We start from the raw sequence: 25355 nt of genomic DNA, 5'->3' as shown, positions 1-25355 counted from the left end.
GTAAGTCTTGGAAGACAGAAACTACACAGTGTGATCTGACCTGCCTGCCCCACCAGAGTGGTCCACTAAAAGGGCCCCATTGTAAACAAAGTGACCTGAGGAAACCGTCCTAAATGTATTTTGCATAAACATGGCTATCATCACCCTCGTGGTGGCCAACGTCTGACGTCCAATTTGACACCAGCGAAACTTCCATCTTCATAAATACAATCAAATTCTGCGTGCGAGGCAACATACGCTGTTATTTAAACCAACAATATACTCCCACAACTACAAGGAAACAAATGGTCAAAAGACATCACAGACAGGAAAAATAAGTCATTTGTATCCATTTATGTTTTCCTATGCGAGAATTTAAGTGTAATTCAAACTTTTGGGTGCTGTCAAAGATAAGTATCAAAGGTGACTTCAATCTGGTATGTTTCACTTGTTCGCTGCTGCAATCTGCATAGCTCAGTCAAACACCTGAGCATTTGAACTGTCATCAGAGTAAAGGTAGGTGCAAATCCATCACAGCACAAGCCTTGTGGATACCACACTGCGGCTAATCGCAGTTCAATGGGAGTCTGCAAAAGATGCTGCAGTAAAAACCAATAGAGTTTACCTATTACAAAACCAGCAGGGGTCAGAGCACACTGGAAACCATAACACCTGCCTGAAATTGGTCTAAAAACGACCAATTACCTTTGAGTTAGACATTGCGAAAAAGGTGTTTCAATAAATTGCTAGCACTTAATGCATCAACTGTGTATAAAGAAACCAGTTGCAAATCTGAGGAAGCTCATATTGTCAGTTGTTACCAGTTACCAAAACCGTAACAAAGCCAGGCATTACTCAAAACAGACAACTCCAAATAAATCAACATAGGCATCAACAAAAAAATAAAAAAAAACACACAATCACGTAAAAAAGAGATGAAGTTATGCCTTTTTTTTACTCTTCCAGCCAGCTGTACAGCAAGGTGGATGAGAATTGTGGGGGGAGAGAAAACAAATCTGAAGAGTAAAGCAGTGTAAACTAGTTATTTTGTTTTCTCCATTACAAAGCCTGATTAAAATGAGAAAATGACTCAATGCAAATTTACCAATTAAATACTTAGCTGTAGTAGGTGCTGACTGGAGTTCAGCTGCGCTCGAGTCTTCAGAGCGGCACCCTTTTTAGTTTTTGTAAAGAGTTAAGTCGCAAACAAAGAGAAGAGGGAGGTCAGACCCCAGCCAGCACCTGAATGTGAGTTCTTTTTTGTGTTCCCCTTGATCCACACAGAGCACGCTGTTATTAGTCTTAATGATGGAAAATTGTAATGTTGATACAAGTCTATTTTTTTTTTTTTTAAGTAGTAGGCGGAAGCTCCATTTATTACTAAGTTCTTTGTGACTAAAAGCCGTGGACAGTACATTTATGCTTCAGAAAAAAGGCCTAGATGCTCTTTCCATAGCACAGCTAATTATTCCTACTGTGACCTTAATGATCTGCGCTGTTCCCTCCGCATCTCATCCACGCGCCTACCCCTCTATGGAGGATAGTGTCAGGGAATATGAAAAAACCTATAATGAAACCATTTTCATGATGGAGAAAGGCTACTGGAGCTGCACTTGCTACAAAGAAGGCTCAATTATATGAGTAATTGTGATAATTTTCCCCATTCATAGCCCTTTCTGAAAGAAAAAAATGAGAGAGACCTAGAAAGGAAAATTACTTGAACAATAAAGAGTGTTGGAAAAAAGGGGAGACTTTAAAACATGAAATTTGTATGTTATACACACACACATATTTTACACACACACACACACATATATCTATATATATACATATATCTATATATATATATATATATATATATATATATATATATATATATACACACACATCTATCTCTCGCTCTCATATATATATATATACACACACACACTTATATACAAACACACAGACACACAAATATATCAAACACATAAAGAAATAACCACAGAGAACAACAAAAAAAAAAACATGATAAAAGCTGATATGCAGCTGTGTCTCAAAATTAAACATTCTTTTCCCTTCCTATTGATGAATGCAACTCCTGCAAATGTGCCTCAGTAGTTAGCGATCATTTGTTGTTCCGTGACAGGAAAAGGATAATTACCTCTCAGAGAGAATCAAAAGCCTGACATGCCCTTTAGACACAGCCATGAATGCAGAGCTCGATAGAATGCTTGAATAAGAATTTAGTGCTTTCCCCTTTCTTTAGTAGGGAACAAATTTTGTTAGATAGAATACAAGAACAGCACCAGCAAATGCATTAAACCCTGGGTGTTCAAAAATATGAGGTGCCTCTGTCTATCAACTCTTTCCATTTGCAAAACTAAAACTGCATTCAAATTTCATTTCTATTATATTCACGGACAGGGAAGACAGTGAGATATGCATTACTTTTTTTGTTTCACAGTAGGGGTCGGATTCAACACTTCCTAAGAAAGAATAGAAAGACAAGATTCCCTTTGCAAGGAGGAGTTAGCCTATAATTTGAATCTCTGAAGAAAAAAAAATCCAATATGCTTCAATAATTGCACCCCACACATGGTCACAAGGGTATATTAACATTCTACATTGATTGTAAGATTTAATACTATGAAAGTATGGATTTACAGTGTGTTTGTGTCTGCGTTTTGTGGTAAAAATTGATGAGTCTAAATTGAAAACTAATTGCTTGTTCTTGTCAAAAAAATAAAAAATAAAAAATCAAAGCCATTTACAGAGACACAGTGAACCTTAAGTTCATCCCTGAGGCAAAGGCAATGTTAAGACAAGGGCAAAAAATGCATACTTGTAATAGAGTCTCTTGATTGTGTATTTTCATTGCGTCTCTTTTACAGCTGTATAAAAAGGTAAATTACTACCCATTTTGTTACTCAATATGTAATCTTAAATGCCTGAGCAATAATCTAGTCATTATGAGTATGAGTGATTAGTGTTTTGAATGATATGTTTCTTCCGATAAATACATTTAATCCTGTATGTTTTCAATTTTGCGTGGATGGGCAAATAACAAATATTCACAGTAAAAATGCTATTTATCTAGACATATCTTATACGATTCCTGCACATATGTTTGGTGACCCTTTAGGGCTACAATCTTTCAGAAATCTTTCTAAGGAAGGGAATGACATTACAGCCTGGCAGTTCAAATACTCATATCAGACTAAAATGATGACTCTCTGTCACAAAACGTGTCATCAGCTTTATCCCGAACCGGCAATAACTTCTGTCCCATTTTCCAGTCCTTCCAGAGCCTGTCAGTCCCTCACCTACCTGATTGTGTTTCCAATAATGCAGAGAGGGGCTCCTGGCTGACAGGCGGCGATGGCGTGGTCACGACACCTCCGTGCCGCCTCCACCAGCACCCTGCCGCGCTCGTCCACCGCGCCAACCAGGAACGTCTCCGAGGTGTCACCATGGTAACCATTCAAGTACACCTGCAGGTTCAGGACAGAAACATGCGTCCGTCAACGGGGACACCACCGTCATTAAAAACACAAACACGAGGGCTCGTTAACGGGGGCTGCGGCTGGGAGATTAAGTGGCCTACGCGGCTGGGGAAAACACTGTTTTAATTGAGAGACCGAGACAAGGGAACTGCAGTCAACTTCAGGGCTGAGCTGGGTTCCAGGCAGCAGCATTGGCACAGTGACACGAATGTAGTAAATAGCCCTTGACTGGACAACATTGAGGGAGAGCGCAGCACAAACTGAGGTGGTTTTAATAAGTGAGAGCTGAGGTAATTCACTAAGGAAGTCCTCCTTGGGTCTTGTTGCTCTATGCTTGAATTTAGCCAGGTGCATTACTCACCAATCTACCATGGACAACACATTTCAAAGCCTATACATGAAAAAAAATATATACATGACATTTTGAGCTTTGTCTAGCAACGAGGATAGCCTAGTAATTACATTTTCTAGCAGTAAAATAAAAATACAAGCATAATTAAATATATTCTCACACCTACATACACACATAGTTAGAACTAACTAAATAAAACAAAAAATACTTTTTTTAACACCAATTTTATAACACCAAACAAATTTTATTTTACATATCTATCAATCCATCCTTAAACTGTACATGTAGGTTATATGTACATATTTGTGTGTGTATCTTACCTTTCATTAAATTCATTGTAACTGTGCATTTCTATAAATAAAATAAAACAATAGAAGAGCTAATCTTATTGCATCATTCTTCACAGATTCCGGTGTATGGTTTGTAAGAGCATGGCATGTGAACATGACTGTTTATTTTGCAGATCATTTACTAGAATGTCACTTCAGTAACAGACCCATAGTACTACATCCAAAACAGCAATAAAGGCAATTCTCCCAAATGGGAAAAAGCACAGGGTAGCAGAGTGCGAACATGGCCAATATGACCAGGGAAATGACAGTCTCACAACCCAGACTGATTTACATTTTTAAAAAATCAGTGATTGCAAAAGGCAAAATCCAGCTGAAGAGGCCTTCAACTGAGACTGGCAGCAAGGAACTCATTTCAACTCATGGTGGATGTAATAAAAAGAGAAAGGGAGACAGCCTGTTTCGGGTGGCCCCAAAATTAAACAGTGTAAAGAGGCAGAGACTAATTTGCTAATAATACCTTTAATAAAGATGTTTTACTTCTTTAACATCTAAGTAAAATAAATACAGTTTTAAAATGACTAGGTCCTGCTTTCATGTTTTCGTTAACAACAGTCATCAGGACTGGTGGAAGTACATTTATTAACCTGTTTATTTTTAATGCCACAGTCAAATGTTTTCTATTTACATAATTAAAGTTGATACAGACACAACATTTTAAGGAAAGATTTTATAAAAACATTTTTTTTTACGCAAGACCAATATTTAGATTGCCAATTCACTACATTATTATTTAATAAATTGAATATTTGAGTAGATACATTTTAAGGTAGTGTTTCTAATACATAAGTGTCATTTTTAACATTTTAAATTTTAAAGTCAAGTTGCACATTTGTTTGGGTTCTAATGCATCCAGACAATTGCTGAAATTTAGAAACAAATAAAAATCAACCGAAGTAATATGAGAAGTTTTTTTGTTTTATTATTATTGAACTTGAGCATAAATTATTTAAAAATATATAATCAAAAAAATATATCTCCAATTTTAAAGCAACACATTTGTCAAATTGAAATGTGCGGCCATAAAAATATGAACATACTCAAATAAAAATAAGCGGACACTGCAAGTCTGAAACAATGTAGGGGTTCCAATCCCGTATTCCACTGCGAATCGATATCCAGTTGTATCTATGGTGTGCGAGACCCAGAATGGTGATGACAGGGAGAGGGAGTGGGCCAGCGTGTGCAGCGATGTCCTGTGAGGCAGGTAAAAGCTCATTACAGGGCTTCCCTTCATGGCTTCACCTCATCTGTGACCTGCGAGGACCACCCCTGGCAGCTGAGCGGACAGTTCATTCTTCTTAAGCACTCAATCCAGGGTCTCTGTTGAGCGATGATTGTCAATTGGGCCAAACTGTGTAATGGCTTTGTCATGTGGACTAGAGACTAAAGAGAGATACCCAAGCAGCTCACCGATACGGCTTAAGAGTGTTAAAAAAAAAAAAAAAAAAAAAATCTGACAGGACTAATACATTTGCATTCTCCTCCAATGATCGCCACTGTGTAGCCTCTCTTTAGGCGCTGTCACACGAGGACTGCAGGAGACCAGCAAAGGGTTAAGGTGTTCGTAGCGGACTTTGAACGTAGCATAACCATCACGGATTTTAATAAATGTAGGGAACACTACAAGGGAAAAGTGTTGCTGTCTAAATAGAGTGACACATACAGGCCAAGGCTGTCAATGTAGCTTCTAATGACAGAGTAAGATAATGACAGACCCCACTCAGAATCAGCAGGAAGAGGAAGATCAATCTCGGCAGAGTGAAGGAAAAATGCCGGCTTTTTTCATGTTAGCTCATCTCATACATATCTATCTGCAGCAGCTGCCTGACACTGTGGAGCTCTGCATTAACTACACAGTGGATCAATAACAATTACACCTTCTCCAAAGCATGACACATAGCAGGGATAGGGCTGACATTTCACTCAGGACAGCATTGATCTCAGTGCATCTGATTCCAGCCCCAAATTCATGTCAGACATGGGGTCTGGCTAGAATGAAAGCAAGCAAGGCAAAGAAGGGGAAAAAAAGCATGCAACCAGCTGCTTGGCCTATGGCTCACAAGTAAACAGCACACCCATCTGCAAATTCCACATTTTCAATCTACTGTTTTTCCTGTTGCTACTGGCAATTCAAATGTGGATCAAAGCCTTTGTATATATGTGTGTATTTCCGCATTTGTGTGTGTGTGTATGAAATACTCACTGTGACATCGATGTTGATGATATCTCCATCTTGGATTGGCCGACTGAAAATTCAAAGCCATGTAAAATAAAAAAAACATTTAAAAAAAGTGGTGAGCGAGGGAGTTTCTCAGAAAACCAACGGAAGATAAACATAAAAATAGCTGACTACATAAAATTAGCAAGCAATTAAAGTTAATTTTTACAAATTGTCCTTTGGGATGAAGGATTTTATCTTGAAATCAGTCTGACCGTAATCATATAAAATATAAGGAGTAGTACTGATGCAAAAAACATAAACTGCTAAATCACATGGCTGAGACAAGGAAATTGCTTGGTTTATTTGTGCCTATTTGGAAGCACAAGAAAGACAGTTTCTTAGTATGATCTAAAGATACATATTAACAAGCCTTTGCGACTATAAATACACGGGTGTTCAAAATGATGGGTTCTGGAAATGTTACAGAAATACAGCTTAAAATTATTTGAATTGAAAATGTTAGTTACTTTCGCAACAGGTACTTGTCATTTCCTACACTTTAGTTCTCCACACTTTATTTCCTACACTTTACTTCTCCACAGACTGGAGCACTGGAACATTTCAATGGGTTTGAGACCAGCGCATCAGTTACAACATCTGTTGTTCATTCTTTCTTTCTTCTAATCCAGTGTTTAGTGTTTCAGATCATTATCAAGTTCAGAAAAAAGAAAAAAAAAAAAACTTCACCCACCAGTTGCCTTCCTGAGGGTATTTTATGACACTGAAGAATGGCATAATATTGTGTCTTCATTACATCTCCTGAAGGAGCACTAGCAAAATAACCCCAAACCTCCAGGGTACCACTTCCATTTTTTACTTTATGCATTTTACATTTTGACACCTTATCACCAGTGTTTCTTTTCACAGTTTCCTTTTGGAATTTCAAAAGGAAACTATTTGATGCATCTATAACACCCTTATACACTGCTCTTTGGGTCCACATGCATCTATAACACCATTATACACTTCTCTTTGGGTTCACTGTCATGGTTTTGTACCCATATCAAAGGGTCCTGACTTGTACCTTTATCCCCATGAGGTTATCCTTTACCATTTCTTCTATATAGAGATTTAAACTGGAACTGAGATCAGCAGTGCTAGTTATGAAATGATTAAATGTGATTTTCCACCTCGCTCTTTAAGCCTAGGCAATCTGTGTTTGCATATCTACCCGTTTTTCTTTATATGTAGATTGGGGAAACACAATTATCACATAACGCACAATACAATCATATAAGATAAAATAGTTTATGTGCTAGACAATGGTTTACATATGATTTTCTTTGTTTGTAAGATTTCCAGATGATCCTGTTATTATGTGTGACAGGGAGTGTATATACACATTCTAATACTGAACAGCATTATTTTAATTTGATTGCATTATAATAACTGCATTTTCCTACAATATTATTTATAATATATAGACATTTGTACTCAGTCACATAAAATAAAAATACATATTTGAATATTCTACACATTTACTGTCCATTATTGTCCATTAACTTTCATGGACATTTTTGCAAGTCTGTAAGGGCAGCAATTTCAGCAAGAGAGAAGCCCAAACATGAATTATTTGTTATATATTTTTACTCTATAGGACTAATCTTCATCAAAACCAATACATGTGAAAAAATAATGTGTATCAGCATCTGATTAAAACACAATGAGTTGCAGTATCGCTTTTTAACCCTAGATATTTCTGTCCATTCAAGGAAGACTTTTTCTCATAACTATAATGCCTACCATCATGATAAATGCTTTTGAATCCACAATTGCAATCCTATCATTATCAGGGGGATTCCCAGCCAAGCACAGATTGCAGTATTAAAAAGACGTGAATACCTGTCAGGTATACCGTGACATACCACATTGTTCACAGAGGTGCAGACTGATTTTGGAAAGCCTCCATAACCCAGAGGAGAGGGGTAGGCATTATGTCTGATTGTTTCTTGATGAACAATAAAGTCTATTTCTTCAGTTGTCATGCCAACCTGAAGGAAAGGGAAATGTTTCACATGACCAAAGTTTTCAAATATGATTTAAATGCAATGAATAATTTTCCCTTCTCTCTGTAGTGTTGCTACAAAAAAATGCTATTTTACAGTAGGAAAAAAAAACAGCATGTGACTATTTTTTAAGACTGCTAGCTACCGTTACATTTTAGATAAGCTGCCAGTTGTCAGTGTATCCTATACCAATATCGATCGAAAAACAAGTCTAAATACAAAATACTGGAAATAGTGGAACAGCAATTCACACGAAACACTGCAATTAAAATAACGAAAATAAAAGGATAAGCAGCTTGATTGAATACGTTAGATATCAAATTGATATATTTACAGAAAGGAAACATCATCGGAAAATGTTTTTCTAAAATCAGTTTGCTGGAACAAACATCATAAAAGCAATTCATAGTACCTCTTGCAAGCATTGGTGTAAATATAATCCTAAATCGAATACTTAAGTAATCTGTATTAAAAATTACAATTTTATCACGACTGATATATCATACTGCTATACTGATATTAGTTATTCTTTTAGCTGCTGTAGCATTTTAATTTAACCATTTGTAACCTTAAAAACAATAAATATAATAATGCTGAGTTATGAACAGTCAACTAATTATCAATTTATTGTAAAATTCATAATATTGGATAGAAATATTTAAAACAGTTATAATCACTCCACTACAAAATGTATATACTAATAATCATTCATAATAATCTTGTCCCTTAGACAACTACTACTGTACTGGTTCTATGTGGATGATTAATGGCTTGCTTGATAAACGTCATCTTGGGGGAATAACCAGATTTGCCTTTTTTCCTGTGTGCTCAACACTAGACACAAAAACACGCCCGAGTCTTTATGAATGTCTGCAGTGCTCTGAAGAGTACCTTCAAGCTCTTCCCAGCCAGAAGCAGGATACGGCGCGCCAACTGACAGGCCTGTCGAAGCCCTTGAATCTGATCTTCATCTTTAATTTCTATGTAGTCTCCCCAGTCTGGTACAATGCCTGTCGTCACATAGTCTGGCTTCATTATGTGCTTGAAGAAAAAAAAGATTGTACACGAAGATGAGAAAAAGCCGAGCGTCACAATGGGATCATTTTGTGCACTGGTGGCTCCTGCTTTGTGGCAGCTTGCCCTCTGTGTCCCGGCCCGACCCCGGATGAGCTGCTAGCAGGGCCCTAAGCTACTGGGACATTCCTCCCTTGCCATCCCCCCCGTGGGCTCTCTGGGCTGAGAGTCACTCACATAATATTAGTTTTGCCCAAAATGATGACCGGAGTCAGCTCTGTTCGACGCATAACTGTTTTTGTTCTGCCTCATAAAATTATTCATTGCCATCTTAATACAAAGATACACATTGCTTGTTGATGCAGCCAGATTCAGATTATTACTATTATCATACAGATGGTCACATGAAATCATAATAGAAATAAATAAAATCACAAGAGCCTGTTATAAAAAAGTTAAGAATTTGGTTTTATTAGTGTGGAAATAACAACCAAAAAGCAAACAATTTACAGTTACAAGACACTTGAAAATCCTCATTGCCAAACTGGAATATAGTTAGGGCTTCAGGATATCATCATCATCTTTCCTGGCTTTACAGCATACTGTAAACATTTGAAAACATTACTTACCCTGATTTCTCTACTCGGTTCTGCACAGTTTTATATAGATTTGGTAACAAGTATGTTTTGATAAGGACTAGTCATAAATACTGAGGCATAGTAAAAGCATGCCTAGAAAGAATAAAATAAATAAAAAGGGTTTCCTCATAAGAAGGGAGTCTTTCTATTGCTCAGTGTCAAAGGTTGGTTACATCGGTTAATTTGAATAATTTGAGGTAAACAAATAACATCTCCTGGATGCCAGCTTTGCACAAGGCCCTGGGTGTTTAGTCACGTCACTTATTAAAAGGGTTGTTTTGAAGTACCTGAGGAACTGGCTGGGCTGGTGCTACAGCAGCTGGCTTCACCACACTGTAAGAGGAGCTCTCCTGTTTCCTCCAGAAGAAAGGTCTGTACTGCCACAGGTGAAGTTGTGGCTGCCGCTTCTTATCCCAGACACCGGCTCCTCTTTGGAAGAGTGTGCAGCCTGAAAGACAGGCAACGATCATTGGCACATTAATGCAAAATCAACTGAATGTCTAGTTTTCAGTATCAAAACATTCTACCACAGCTCGCATGCTTGGAACCAAGTTGCCAAGCTCCCACCAAATATCTGTTCTTATGCCAACAAGATAAACGCCATGGTCCCTATAGACATGTTGAATTGGTCACCCATTAATATTTCCAAAAATATTAAAAAATGTAATGCAAATTATATAATTCTTTGAAAACTTTACCAAACTGATCTTGTTAAAATACAAAATTATTTTTTTCTATTGTATCCTTTTACACAATTTGATTGACCCAATATATCTCTCTATCTATATTACATACATATTTTATATATAACCTGTGCCACTGATTATCTTAAGTTTAAAAAATAATGAACAGTTTAACAAATTTCAGCAGTTTCAACTTTATTTTACAATTCAGTAATGTTCAAGTTTTTTATTCAGACTGGAAAAACAAATGACAAACAATGAAATACTTTGAAGCTGTTTAATCCAATTAATCCCAATCATACACATAAGTATACATAAAATATAATATTTTTAAAAATGTCATATAAGATATGTCATATAACTTTTTGCTCATTTAATTTATTTTTGGGGTGTTGCCATGTTTTTTTCTTTGAAATAAAAGTACACTTATTAAAATAATTACTGTTTACATTGTTTTCAAACAGACACAACATAATTCTAGGTTAAATAAATGTATGCAATAACAATCAATAATACATAATATTTGGGGTGTGCCTTTCAGTTAGCAAACTTACACAGATCACACATTTGCATGATAATTTGTTTTTGTTTCTAATACTTCATAATTGTTTCCCTTTAAATTGCAGTGGCTTTTATATTTCATTGTTGTTGTTGTGGTTTAAACAGTATAGTATATTGTACCCAAAGTGCCATTAGTGACCCCCAGTCCTCCCGGTCTCCCCTTGTCCCTTGTTCTAGCGGTGACCCCCAGCTAGAGGAAAAGTCTCCAAGCTTATCTTCCAGACAATTTAATTAGAGAGGCTCCTTCATTTATCAATTCCAGGAAAGTGGGTGCTGATGTATTCATACAATTTGTACATATGTTTTGTAATGATATAATGCTGGAAAAAAAAAAAAATATATATATATATATATATATATATATTTTTTTTTTTTTTTCTTAAAGGTTTCTCACCAACAAGTGGTGCTTACAGGAATAATTTAATATTCCTATAATGGTCAAAATGTTAATTATTTTTCTCTACACTATGAAAGTAAAAACAAACAAACGAAACAAAAAAAACTGCCAACTGCCAAGCAGTTTTTTTTGTTTAGTTTGTTTGTTTTTACTTTCATAGACCAAATGGCAGGATATGTTATTTCCAAAATTCAAATGCATTTATTTGATTTACATACATTTGTAATGTAAACATCAGGAATGTTGATTTCCCTAACAACTTGCAGAACTACTTTTCAGTAAGACTCTATATTGGGACACATAATTTATACAAATGCTTCATACACACAACACATACACCTAAATATACATACATATCTGATATATCTATCCAGTTAAATGTCACACAATCCTTTGCAGCATCTACAGACTACAAGGAGAGAGTCGAGCCCAGCACCTCCTGGAGAATTTGTGTCACAAGCACACGTTGCAAACAAAGGAATTCAACGGAGCTGTGCTGTGTGTGGGAGAAGTATGAGAATGGCTTGTTTAAATTACATTTAATATGAGGAAGGACTGCAGTGGCAGAAGCAACCCCCCCCCCCCTCCCAAATAATAAGGACAGCATCTTGATAGTGAAAGGCCTCAGTGGTCATAATCAGCATGAGTATGTGGGAGCACCCTGGAGGGGAATAGCCTGTGATCTTACAAGGGCAATCAAGACCTGAATGGAACCCAGTAACATATCAGACACAGCTTAACAGCCCAGGACTGTACCAGCCAACATCCTGGATACTCTGCAGGCTTCATCATTACTGCTTAACCCCTTCGGCGCCCGGGGCGTGCTCCTGCACCATGCATGACATTACATCACTGGGATTCAATCAGACTTTCAAGAAAATATCAGCAGGACACTCTACAACGCTGACTTGTAAAAGCTTTTTATATTCCGAGGAGTGCAGACATATCTAAGCACTTCCCACCAAAGCAAACAGCAAGCAGAGTGTGTTTTATTACCTGGAGTAAGTGCAAGAAACAATGTTGATTTCCTGAAAAGAACCATCTGATGAAACAATCCGTGTGATCAAACAGACATACAGATTCATCCGATTGAAAATACTCATGGCAGAATGTAGTTCAAAATGAACGCTGGCATAATCAATCAATTACTGTTGATTTATTTTTGCACAGTGCTATTAAAGGGTAATCACCATCTGAAATTGGTTTTCAATTAATCTATGCAGCATTGTAGAACCACAGTAGGAGAATAACAGGATATACAACAGTAACGGTAATGACAGAATTAGAATAAACTTCTGTATGTTTACTGGCTTATTGTCTCGTGACTGAATTAAACAATTTACGGCTGAATACTCATTTGCAACAGAAACCACCGTGTTTTACCAAGGACTCCTCCCAGACCGATTCTGGTCAGTGTGATGAAACCCAGGGGCCAAGTGTGAACGGCTGATTACAGGCCTCCTGATTCTACACAGAGCCCCGCGCCTTGCCAGCTCTAATTTAAGGCTAACACAACAACCTGCAGAGCCGCTCACACATTGAGATAAGTCAGTCCCAGTGCCTTTACAATGCTTGTCAAGACAAAGATGTCTAGCGAACTAGCAAGAACCAGCAAAGGAATAAAAGACCTGGGCCCTCGCTGTCTCCCAAGAAGAAAAGCATCCAATACATTGTTTCACCTTTCTGCACTTTAGTTATTTAATTACTGCTCTACCTCTTCAACTTCACACTGAAACACGCACTCCCACTACCCCCCGGGTGCAGTGACAGAAATTAAGCCCCAGCTTTCCGATAAAGCACTGGGCCTTAGGAAAGTAACCTGTGCATCGCAGTGACTGTAATGCACGTCATATTGGCCGAAGCCCAGGATTCTGCAACAAAAAGCATCAGCTCCATCAACTCTCCTCTACGTGCCTGCTTTAAATGAAAAACTTTCACTCTGCTGCACCAACATAAGTCATTTAAATATTTAAATACAGCTTTCCTATCTCATGGTTAAGAAGGAGGTATTAATTAATAATGTAAAAATACTTAAAACAGCCTTTTTCTTTTGTGTATCCTTTTTAAAGGGGGTTGGGGTAATAAGGGAGATGATGCCCATGGGACAGGAGACTGAAAGAACGATGTGGGAAGGTTCGTGAAAGCAGCACATGTTCACTTTCAAGTAATTTTAGTATTTCTGCAGCAACTCCAAATAGCTGCATCTTCACAGGCCATTTGATACGCCAACATCATTAATCACTCAAGACAAAAACAACTAGGCTACTACTACAGTATCTTTTGTTTCATATTGCAAGTCAAAACTGAAAAGAAAACCCCCAAATCCATTCCCCTCCAAAAAATTATTAGATTAAACAGAGTAAAATGTCAGCAAATATACAGAACACTAGCAAGAAATGAGGGAAAACATGCCTGAGATTAAACATATGTTGCAGCATTGTTTCTGGAACATATCGATAGACTACTAAAAACACAACTATCTTTCCAGAAACGTAACTTTCTTGATAATGCTCAAAACATTAGATACAAAACAGTGTGTGATGTCTCAAGCTAGATCCCCGCATGAGGTTTACTTTTCATTATGTGCTTTCACGTCATGTACCGTTTCAACTGACACAAATTGATGACCCTCAAACACAGCAATTAAAAAAACAGCGAATCACTTTAATATACAGAGCTGGTACTGAACAATATACATTTGTCCTTTAAACCATGGATAAAAACAAGCAACATGAAAAGGATTGTTGCAATCATGCTGGATTTCAGCACACTGAGCATAAACAAAGCTGGGATGTTTCAAGTCTATGAAGAGAGAGAAAATACACACCTGAGAACATAACTCATCTGCTTGGGACAATTTCTAGGGGCAGCAGCATTGGAAACTAAATAAATGGAGCTGCAGGCATTGTGCTATTGGAAACTAAATAAAAACACAACAGCACCCATTGAGCGCTGGCACTTGCTGCTGTCACTACAGAGAGAAGCGGCAGGACGTTGACCATTTTTCAGTGGGTTTTCTACAGAAAACCTTCTTTCTGTCTCTGAGGACAGACAGGTACTCACGCCCCCTCTTTCCTCTTGTTATCACCTTGCTGGGTCAGGTCTAAGCTCTCTGTAGGGCAGGGCTTGTAAATGCAGGCAGCTTTAAACAAGAGCGCATTGAGAAGACCACGGCTGTGCAGCCCTGCTGGTCACGGCACCCCTGCCTCCTGCTTCCAGGGGTTAACTGCTCTGGCTGCCAAGTAAAATACTGAGACAGGCGTGTAATTATGTGGACTGTCAAAGGGCAGCCGCAATTTTGAGATCTATTTGCATACTCCACCCCCCCACCCCCCAAAAAAAGTCCCACCAACCCCCAACTCTTCCAGAGTTGACAGAGTGGGGTAAATGTGGTCTTCATTCATAACTCCACACACTCAGATATGTACTCTGTCAGAAAGAGGTGACAGACTCAAGTAAGAAGCATGCTGTGCTGCACCTATGTACAAATCACCAGTGACAATAAAACATTATATTACCTAATTATTTCTATTTTTAAAATGTATTAAAATAAATGGAGATGACTCCTATTCCCTTGGTCTCACTCTTCACAACTGAAGATGACGTTTTCTGCTGGTTGGATCTGTCAGTAGAGAAAACTTCCATTACTTGAAAGGTGTATTACTATAGAGGATACATTTTATAGATATTTTTTAGAATTGGAATGCGAGTCATCTTTAATACAATTGCTGAATGCATGTCTAGCCTCATGTAAATTGTAAATATTGTCAAAAGCAAGCTAACCATTGTATATTTGCATTAAGGCGTTTACAGATTTACCAGCATTCCCAAGGTTAGTAAGCATCATAAACATTTGTGATGACACTCTTCTTAGCTCTACCAGTACTTTTATTACTACATAGGCATGTGTGGGTGTGTGTTTATAAATATATATATATATATATATATATATACACACACACACAGATACAGACAAATACATGTAGGCATCTTTCAATCCCGTCAATTTATAATCCTCCTGTTAAAGCAGTCATCACAATCTGAAGAAAGCACTTAATTTAAGATTTTGATTAATCAAAATAAATAAATCAAGGGAAATAAAGCCAGAGTACATTTCTAACATACCAGAAAGCTTTCTGCTTTATGTACGGTTTACTAAAGCAGAAATATGCACAGGAAATTGTACCTACAGCAAGTGCTAGGCTGTAATTATACCCCATCTTCCCCCAATGGGTGTGGACATTAATCATAAGGAAACTAGTAAGTAACTTCACGCCTTTAGTTAACTGCTTGACGACAGACTTGCTCAAATGTCGCAGTTTAATTTAGCGTTGGATCCGATGTCTATTTACTGCAACTCTGTAGATCATGTTGGCATTGTGTTATATAAATAGCACAAGTCTCTCTCTCCCTCTGCGCCTGTTTTGCACAGCTCTCCCCAGGGTGAGGCGAGTGCAGGGGCCCACCACTGACAAACACAGCTGTTCCCCAGAGCTGGGGCCGCAAAAAAAACCTGCCGCTTCCTCTGGAGGCTCAGGAAGCTTGCAAGAAGGATGGCTGCCTAAGGGCACGATGCAGTAATAATAACAACATTCAAGCCACAGCACCCAGGTCATGACAATCCATGACCCTCCCATCATACAACTGGAATCTGGCCAGGAGCCAACCTCCGTCCATCACTAATAGCTCTCCATAATCTAACAGGCAACATGAGGGGAGGAGGTGGGGCACAGAGGTCTCCTTTCACTTCCTGCACTGCACTTCGTCCTTACCTCACCAGTAACAAGAGCTTGAGGGGCTCCCCAAACAAATAATCAATTGATACGGGTAATGGTAATTGATCAGTATGTAAACTGACAAGTTTCTTTCATATACTCATCCTGCAACGAGCATAAAATTCAATTAAGACACGGCTTGCTTTGTTTGATAAGGTACGAGAATCAAAGTGCATAAACCAGCATTTCTGAGAGTATTATATTGCAACTTAAAACCAGTCAAAAACTAAAGAAACTGCACATTGGAAGCATCCCTCTCCATCATTCTAGCATAGAGTATGTTTTTTCTCTCTTCAGTTTTCTTTAAGTTATTGTTTATTCTTGCTCATACACAATCCTGCTTCCCTCTTATCAGAGGAAGCTAACAACAAGGACCTGGCCCCAACCACTGATTTTAACACAAGCCCCGCACCTCAGGATAGTTTGCCAGCTGCTGTGCAAACAATGCTAACAGCATGTCTGGTAACAACAAGCCAGTGTTGTTTCAGGGCTGTAAGTGTGTCATACCACCTCACCCTACACACAAAGGGCTTTGGGTGTACAGATTTTTTTCTCTCTCTATTAATTGTCTACATGAAGCACGTGTTAATGCAACGCGTGGGTAAAATTCATGAAGAACAATACAGAGACAGATATTTGCTACTTGAATTTGCTGCTCACTTGTTTGCAAAAAGGCACAGGAGCAGCACACAAAGAGAAACAGCTGTCCTCTCATAATGGGGTTGGTGGAGCTCATGGACACTTAATTACACTGCTCTGTTACATGATTCTGTAGCCACGCAGACTACACGTCCTCCCAGAGACTGGGAAATTGCACGGCCACAGTTTCCTGCTATTGCTAGCAAACAGGGCGCGGGGTCTGGGAGTGCTTCACTGCAGACTGTGTCCTGTTTCCCTACCAGAGCTGGTGGGCTCCAGACGCAAAAGGGGGGATTAGTATAGCTAATCAAGTGGGCTCAGACACAGAAAGGCCGATGTACCTTTAACAGCATCCCACTCACTCGCAGAGAAAATCAAGATGAGCTGTAATTGAAACATTTTACGTCTTGTATTTCAATCCTATGAAATCCAGTAAGGAAGGCAGTTTCCACATCCTCTCTGAGTGAAGATCTTGATTTGTCATCGAGATGTGCACCCACAAATGCAATGGAGTGCTTCCATTTCACAAAATCAATTACTTTGTTTGTTGGTTTTGATTGTTTATTTGTTCTTTTTGTGTGTTAAGTAGTTTCAAGTAGGTAGCTCAGTCCCCGTGTTGGTATTCTTGTGTGAGAACCCATTCAAAATATGGTGCATCATCAAGACAGAGCTTGAGAGTTCCTGCAGGTTGAGCAGGAAAAAGGCATCATTATAGCCTGAACACCCCCAGGGTTTGTAGGCACAACTGGCAACCCGTCTACATCAGCAAACACAAGTCCTTGGAGGAGGAAGTAGTGTACAGGTTACCAAACAATGTCATAATGGTTAATAGATTTTTGATAATAAAGTTTCAGATGTAACTACAACGCAGCAGCCTAATAAGAGCTTATGTGGGGATATTTGTCCCATATTGAATTCCATGCCCAAGCAGTATTAAGAAAGTTAATGTTTGCTTGACATGCAAAACCAATATTCTACCCTCAGAAGAAACCATTGTCTCAGATACATATTTATAGCACACCGAAATGACAGATTCCTTTTCTACCACAACATTATGGGTTACAAAACAAATAACAATCATTGTTTAGAATATAAACACTTCAGACTTTAACCAAGTCAGATCCAATACATTGGGCACAGGCACATTTATGGTTTCTCACACACTTGTTACCCAGGGAATACTTGGCCCTAATTAGCACACGGCATCTGGCAAATTTCAGCATGTCTCGCTGCAGCACATGCAACATTCCGATTTACTTACTAAGCTTTGATTAAGCTGGAAAATATACTGAAGGTTTTGAAGTTTCAAGCAGCCAGACTGACAAATGCTCAATTATATATATAGTACATTTTACACATAATATGAATGTACACTTTCCCATGCATTTGGTGAGGAATCTAAGTTTTTTCATTGTTGTTGCTGAATTCAATCCATTATCAACAAACAGGATTATATTTCAATATTTAACAATGCACTGCAGTATTGTCACTGTATTTGGGACTGTTTTGTTTTTGATTTGACATATCTGAACATAAATAATTTGCATAATTCAGCAGGCCTATGAACTGTCCACACTCATACAGCAGCTAATACAAAGGCCCACGTTGTTCAGTGAATACAGTTTTACATAAAGGGAGATTACAATCCAGAGCTATGTTTTTCTCCAGCCAAGCCCAATATCTTAATAGCATCTTGTGGTTTAGACTGGCAGTCAGAACTAAAGACTAGAAGCTATGAAAAACTCAGATTAAAACTCAGCAGAATAATATCCTCATGGATAGTTGAGATTTCAAAATAAGCCTGCATTCATATTTATGTAATTTAGAAACATTACCCTATCTTAAATTTTAAATCTCTTTAGATATTTAGTTATTCTAAAAAGCTGTTCTTAGTACACTGCTGTTATTAACCTGAGGAAAATTTCCACTGCTGATTTTTTTTTTTTTTTTTTGAGTTTACTAACTCTTAAAGCTGCAAGACCACAGTATATATAGAGTAGATCAGACTGACTCAGTAAGTTCAAATTGCATGGTATTGAAGTCCAATGAAACAATACTTACAGCCCTGCCTGTGTGATGTTATAATACATATAGATCATGATTTCCAAACAGACCCCAATCACATTAAGATCTGTCCTACTGCACAGATTAATCACTTGACAAGATTACAGAAGCTTCCTGTCTGAAGTCTGAGATGTTATCTCAAGTAAGACTCTCCCAGCTCCCCAGCAGTAGACTTTAACTGAAACCCCAGATAATCTTGCACCAATTACAGTCTAACGCTGCAGTTTTAATTAGAAAACAGCATTGCAATAGTTTGTGTCCCTCTAGATCAGAAGCATGGCTCATTTGAAAGCTTAATGCCTGCTCCCTGACTACAGTAAGGCTTGATGTATCACCTCAAGACAAGTACTCTTTTCTTGAATGGCTGCAGATTTAGTTTATACAGTCCATGTAAATGAAAGCCAAATGCCACTGTGTAGGTTCCAATCATTATTGTTAATGATTACAGATGCTCACTCTAATAAAATCGGGTCGTTAGCATTTGCTAAAATCAATTTACAAACATAAAGGGAAAAAAAAATAACTATTATAAATGAGTATATCAGAACACAAAGACAAAAATCATAAACATTTTACCTTGCTGTCTTGCTCAGCCAGGACAAAGTCGTCTTTTGAGTATGAAATTTAAGGTTTATCGAGTTGTGATACAGGAAGAACTTGTTTACATTTCCAGCACTACCAACATACATCATTTATGACAAAAAATAACAAGCACTGCACAAGAACTGTTCAATCACTGTCAATCACATACACTAAAATGAATACAAACAATGGCCTGTTAAATCATACTTGTATGATTCATGCTCAGAACCAAGGCTAAAAATTATACTTAAGAAAAATACAATATTTTCCATGAAAAAGGCTCCTATTAATTTTTTTTGAAACCTTTAACTACAAGACTTCTGTTTCACTACACACTATATAGAAAGTGCCCAGTGAGTAATAATCTAGGAAGAAGAATAAACAAACAAAACAACAACAACAATTATGTAGTTCACTTACACACTTGGTGTTAAGGTCCTTAAAAAGTGGAATGATTTATGGATTTTTATTATTTTACATTGGGAATATCAAATATAGCAAGCCATTTTCCGCATATATACATTTATATTCAATACTGAAAGGATAAACGACTGCCTCTACTGCTGAGACAAAAGGTGTTGTTACTAGTTCCTACAGTTTAAAAACAAAATAAACAATCTTTCCCATTAGGTAATATTACTTTCAGCATTTTTTTCTGCTAAGCTTTAGACATCCTTTAAAGCAGAAAGAGGCAGACAAGTCATTCTTACTGTAAATTATAGTTGGTTAAACATACCGTAGGCCTATATGTTCTTTAATTGCATATAAGACGTGCCCTGAGAAAATCTCTCTACAGATAAATTGCTTATAATTCCTAGATGACAAGAAAAACTGACTTCACTATAAAGTTAACAGATCATAGTATTGCTTTAGTACAGATGGATTACACTCCTCATAATTGTGTCTCTTAAATAATAAAAAAAAAACCTTTAAAAAACGCTTAACAGATCTGATGGGCCGATACATTGCATTCCGACATGATGATACCTTTATTTCTCAGCACTCAGATAATACTATGCCAAAGTATAAACAGTATCACTTTAATTACACCCTCTCTTTAGCTACATAACCATATCAACTGTAAGATCTTTGCTGATTTAAAAACTGCTGTCAGTCTTTTATTGGCACAAGCAATTAAAAGATGTCAAACCAACTTTCTCTCGCAATGTTTGGTTTTACCTGTCAGCACGTCCAACATTATCTAAAAGAGGCCTCAATTAACAGAAAAACCAAAGGCAGGGTTCATTGATGGTGCAGTAGAGTAGCCCCTGGGTATATATGGCAATTCGTGAGAACAATGGCTGGGAACATGATATGGCAGGAGTTAGGGCCTGAACACGGCTTTCTTTCCTCCTCCTGGGAATCTGCCGAGTAACAAGCTAGGATTCCTCAACATCAGTATCATGTTCATCAGTTACTACAGTTCAGGCGGGCCAAGGTCCAAACTGCCAGCTTGTCTAAGCTGCATGATACAAAGGCGCCATCAGGTAACAGAAGCGGATGAACAACGTGCCAGCGGCTGTAATTGGACACCCTCATTTGAAATTAAGACACACATTGGTAGTCACTGTGTGATACGGTAAAAATGTCTATTGGGGAGAGGGGGGTGTTGTATTTTCAACCAATTCCGCACAGGAAAGATTATTATTAAATGTAGGTTGATGTTTGATTTTATCAGCATTTATAGAAGTTCCCATTCGTTCCTCCCATTCACTACTTTTTCAGAGCCTTGCTTCCTGAGCGCAGGTGGAAAAAAAGCTTCCAGTTCACCTGAATCTCCTGTATAGACCCATGATAACTCATCACAGAATGGCCAAGGCTCAGAGCTTCCAGTCCATAATCATTTAAATATTGAGGTGGTTACTAGAATCCCTTTGAAAGCATTTCTATATGCTGTGCACAACATCAGCGATGTAAGCCTGGGGTTTCCCAGTGCAGGCTGTCCTCACCTTATCCCCGTTAAGCTAACCAGACCTGTGCTTTCCGAACCTACATCTGCTCTGCTTCTCAGCCTTAGAAAAGCCATTTTTGTTGGTTACACTGTTCACATTTCAGTTCCTAAAAAATCTGACTCCAAGATCTGCAAAGCTTCCGTGAAGAAATTATGTTTTGAATGACATAAAATGGGTAGTTAAAGATTGAGTATTTATTCTATATGTGTAACCAAACCTAAAAAAAAATAGAATAAAGGAATAACATTGACAAGATAAGCCCATCTGAGCAAATGCTTCAACTGGGAGATGTACCGTGATATAAAAATCACAACATTTCAACCAAAACTGGACTGAAAAGTGCAGAGGCAAAGAATCAAGTACGAAATCCCTGTAATTCAGTCGATGACTCGCATTACATGATGGACAGAGTATTTCTTCTCTGTATTGCGTACAAAAGGTGTTGTAGCAGAAGTGAAGCTGCCATGATAGCTGGAGACAATTGTTATACAAGTCTGCAGTGCCCCCTCAGAGAGTCACAGTTCAGTTTAGATCTGAAAAGATGAGTGACTGTAGCGTGTTTACAGCCGGCTACACAGTCTTTCAAAGAACATAAATCCAATGTGTTATGCAATACACAGACCACAACATTTTAAAAGAATATTAGTATATTCATAATAAGTGATATTGTTATTGAAGCCTGATGAAGACACTAGAACTGTTGTCTCTGCTTCTAGTTTTTAACAGGTATTTTGAAACAAAATCACAAAAGTGTCAAAATATACAAAACAATGTCTCCATATGATTATTTATTTAATTCTACCTCCTGCTTTCCACAGGAACAAAAAAAAAAAAAAAAAAAAAAAGACTAGCGCAATAATCTAGGTGCTAAATGCTTAACAGCAGCTTAACATAAACATTAATGTCTTTTTTCTTCTCCCAGAGTAATGCCCTCCACTAGGAGCAGGTGCAATGGAAAGCTGAATGAGCAATCCTCAATCAAGTTGCTTCAGTATTTGAATGGCAGGACTCGGGGGCCAGGCTGGCATCGCTCCAGGAAAGAAATTATACTTTTGTAAACACTGCCGTGCAGACTGGAGTAGCCACATGGTCCCACAGCTCCTCTATTCGAGGCACCGGAGTGGGTATCAGGACTGTAAACCTCCTCAGTATGCAGTCCCTCCCACACAGGCAAACTCTACCTCCCTTCCTGGGATATGAATCGAGACACCGAGGCCCGATCCCAGCCTGGCATTCAAGAGCAGCCTCTCCGCACGTATAAATGAGCCGCTGTACATAAAACCGCAAATTCAGGGTTAATCTGTTTTTAGACAGTTGGTTAAGGGTTTATTTGTACTCTCAATTAGGCTTCTTAAAAAAAATCACTTTTGTGTGCATTTCTCACTTATTTTTAAACTCCTTAACACACTGTAGAACCCACTTTTGCTTCCTTGCAAATGGATACTCTCTAAATCAGCAAATCGGTTGTCGTAACAATAATGTTAGACTTCTCAAATGATTTCTGCTGTATATGATCTTTTAGGCCTCAAATACTGCATTTATCATTTGAAAGGTATAAACTGTAACTCTAGTTATTTTGCTTCAAGGGATTTGGTCGTCTAAATAATGACCTTGATTGTAATGAAGCTCTGGGGAGCTCAGGTCAGGAAACACTACCGCTGGCAGTTTGTGAGGATTACGGGAACACACACAGACTTGATGCATTCAAAGCTGCGAACACTAGAGGATTTCGGAGGTTTTCATTTTTAAGCAGTGAAGACAATAAGTCCACTTTGTAGGGATTTGTTTTCCCATGATATATATTGGTAATAACTATTGAAAACATTATTTAAACATATAATTTTAAACATTCGCAGAAAAAGGCAGTTTAATTCCAGAGGCAGGCATAGTAGTTGTAACACTTAAATGAGGTAATCAGAAATGTCAGCTGTTACAGCAGCCACAAGAGGGAGCCCACAAAGAATTATGACAATAAATGAAATAACTAAAACTGACAACGCAAATTGAATTAGGGGACATATCCAGTACACTCAAGGTCTTCAAAGTCAACACAAATCAAGTTCTTTATCATGGCCAGACCTTTTACTGCTTTAAAATGGCACAACCATCCTCATTTGTTTACTCTTGTGATGATATAGTTTTCTGCAAGAGTAGCATACTGTATGCACAGATCATGTTTGTCTTCTTTGGGGTTTAAACAAGGCTTATCTAGTTTTTAAACATACAATATAATCTGATTATGATATGACCTGTCATGGTAATGCATTTCCTATCCTGGCAAAGAACAAATGCTAAACTAAACATCTTCCTAGAAGAGTTTAAATGAAAAACACGGCATTTGTATTGGATCTTCTGATTTGTTGTTTTTAAATTAATTGTAGTTGTTTTTTATTATTGCTTGTCATGTTTTTGCACTTCAGGGATTCTGTAATCTGAAATCTATTTGTTTGAAATTCAAACAACAGAAACGTTAAATGCATGATTCACTTCAAATTGGACCATCAGCAGTTTCCACATCACAAGCACGTCAGACAAGAGTTTTAACACAGAATCGGTTAATAATAGTACTCAGTTATGACAATTTTAATGTAATCCACTAAAATGTTAGATTTTCATAATGTGTGAGCTGATTAGAAAGTAGCAAACCAACTGAATAACTAAGAAAGTGTCTTATGATCTGTTTGATATTTTATGTTAATTCAAATCTGTACTCAATTGTATTCAATCAGGTTCAGTGCTGTCCACAAAGAAAGTGTCAACAAGGTATGTCAGGTAAGTCTAATAATATATCATAGTAAACAGTGTAAAATGGGGTTACTGAAAACAAGCTGAGGTTAATGCAGAGGCAAAAGGATAATACATTTTCCCCATGGGGAATCAGAGCAACAGTTTCCAAAAGATTAAAGGTCTCATTGCCAACAAAAGTGACAGTGTAAGGTACATGTCATTTTCCTGGTTGTTTTCAAACCCTGTGAATGTTTTATGTTGCAGAGCTCAGTTTTAAGTAACTTACAGAAAATGTATCACTATCTCAAAGAAGTCTGAGCAGGCAGCTATGGGGACGTCTCAGACATGTCCCTACCGATTGTCATGACATCTGAGGTTCTCACATTAACAACAGCTGAATAACGTGAGCCCACCGCAGCCTCAACCACAGTACATTTGCAGTTTTCAAAATCATTTAAAAACTGACTTGCACAAATTGTTGTACACGTATCAAAGGAAAATAACAAACCATCAGCAAGTGAAAAATAGCAGAGGATGTGGAAAGCAAAGAACTGGGATGGATTTCTTCATTATTTTCCTTCTGGGGCAGCGCTGTCTAATATGTTTAGGCTCATGCATCCCCTGACCAAATTCACTGTGACCTGTTTGTGTTGTTGAGCCAACAACATTACCAAAGCAAGACATAAATAAAGAGCATCCCAATGACCTCACATGCACCCCCAAGAGATTCTTAATGCAAGCCCTATACCAGGATGACAATAGAAATGATTAAGAACTCAATAGAAATGTAGATTAGATATTTAACTGAAGCTTTAAACTGAAGTGGGTATTTTTTTTTTAAATTGGTTCAGACAAAGTACAGAATAATGTAATTGGCTATATTTCTTTATAGTCTGATATGGAATATAAGCACCCTTAGGCTTTATA

The 25355-nt window shown here is 37.8% G+C and overlaps 1 protein-coding gene across 2 annotated transcripts in view; it reads right to left on the bottom strand.

Annotated features, from left to right (window-relative positions):
- Positions 1-25355, bottom strand: part of metap1d (methionyl aminopeptidase type 1D (mitochondrial)) — a 31036-nt gene that overhangs the window by 5023 nt on the left and 658 nt on the right. The window contains exons 2-6 of one of the 2 annotated variants that reach the window (XM_066687712.1): positions 10336-10496; positions 9288-9437; positions 8233-8381; positions 6373-6415; positions 3289-3452 (exon numbers count right to left, since the gene is read on the bottom strand). In XM_066687712.1, the coding sequence (XP_066543809.1) occupies positions 3289-3452; positions 6373-6415; positions 8233-8381; positions 9288-9437; positions 10336-10496 (667 nt within the window). The remainder of the gene's footprint in view (positions 1-3288; positions 3453-6372; positions 6416-8232; positions 8382-9287; positions 9438-10335; positions 10497-25355) is intronic. The other variant, XM_066687713.1, reaches the window with a different exon arrangement.

This window comes from Amia ocellicauda, chromosome 16 (genome assembly GCF_036373705.1).
Source record: "Amia ocellicauda isolate fAmiCal2 chromosome 16, fAmiCal2.hap1, whole genome shotgun sequence".
Lineage (NCBI taxonomy): Eukaryota > Metazoa > Chordata > Actinopteri > Amiiformes > Amiidae > Amia > Amia ocellicauda.
The sequence above is the reverse complement of the archived record's forward strand: the minus strand, read 5'-3'. Positions and strand labels throughout refer to the sequence as shown.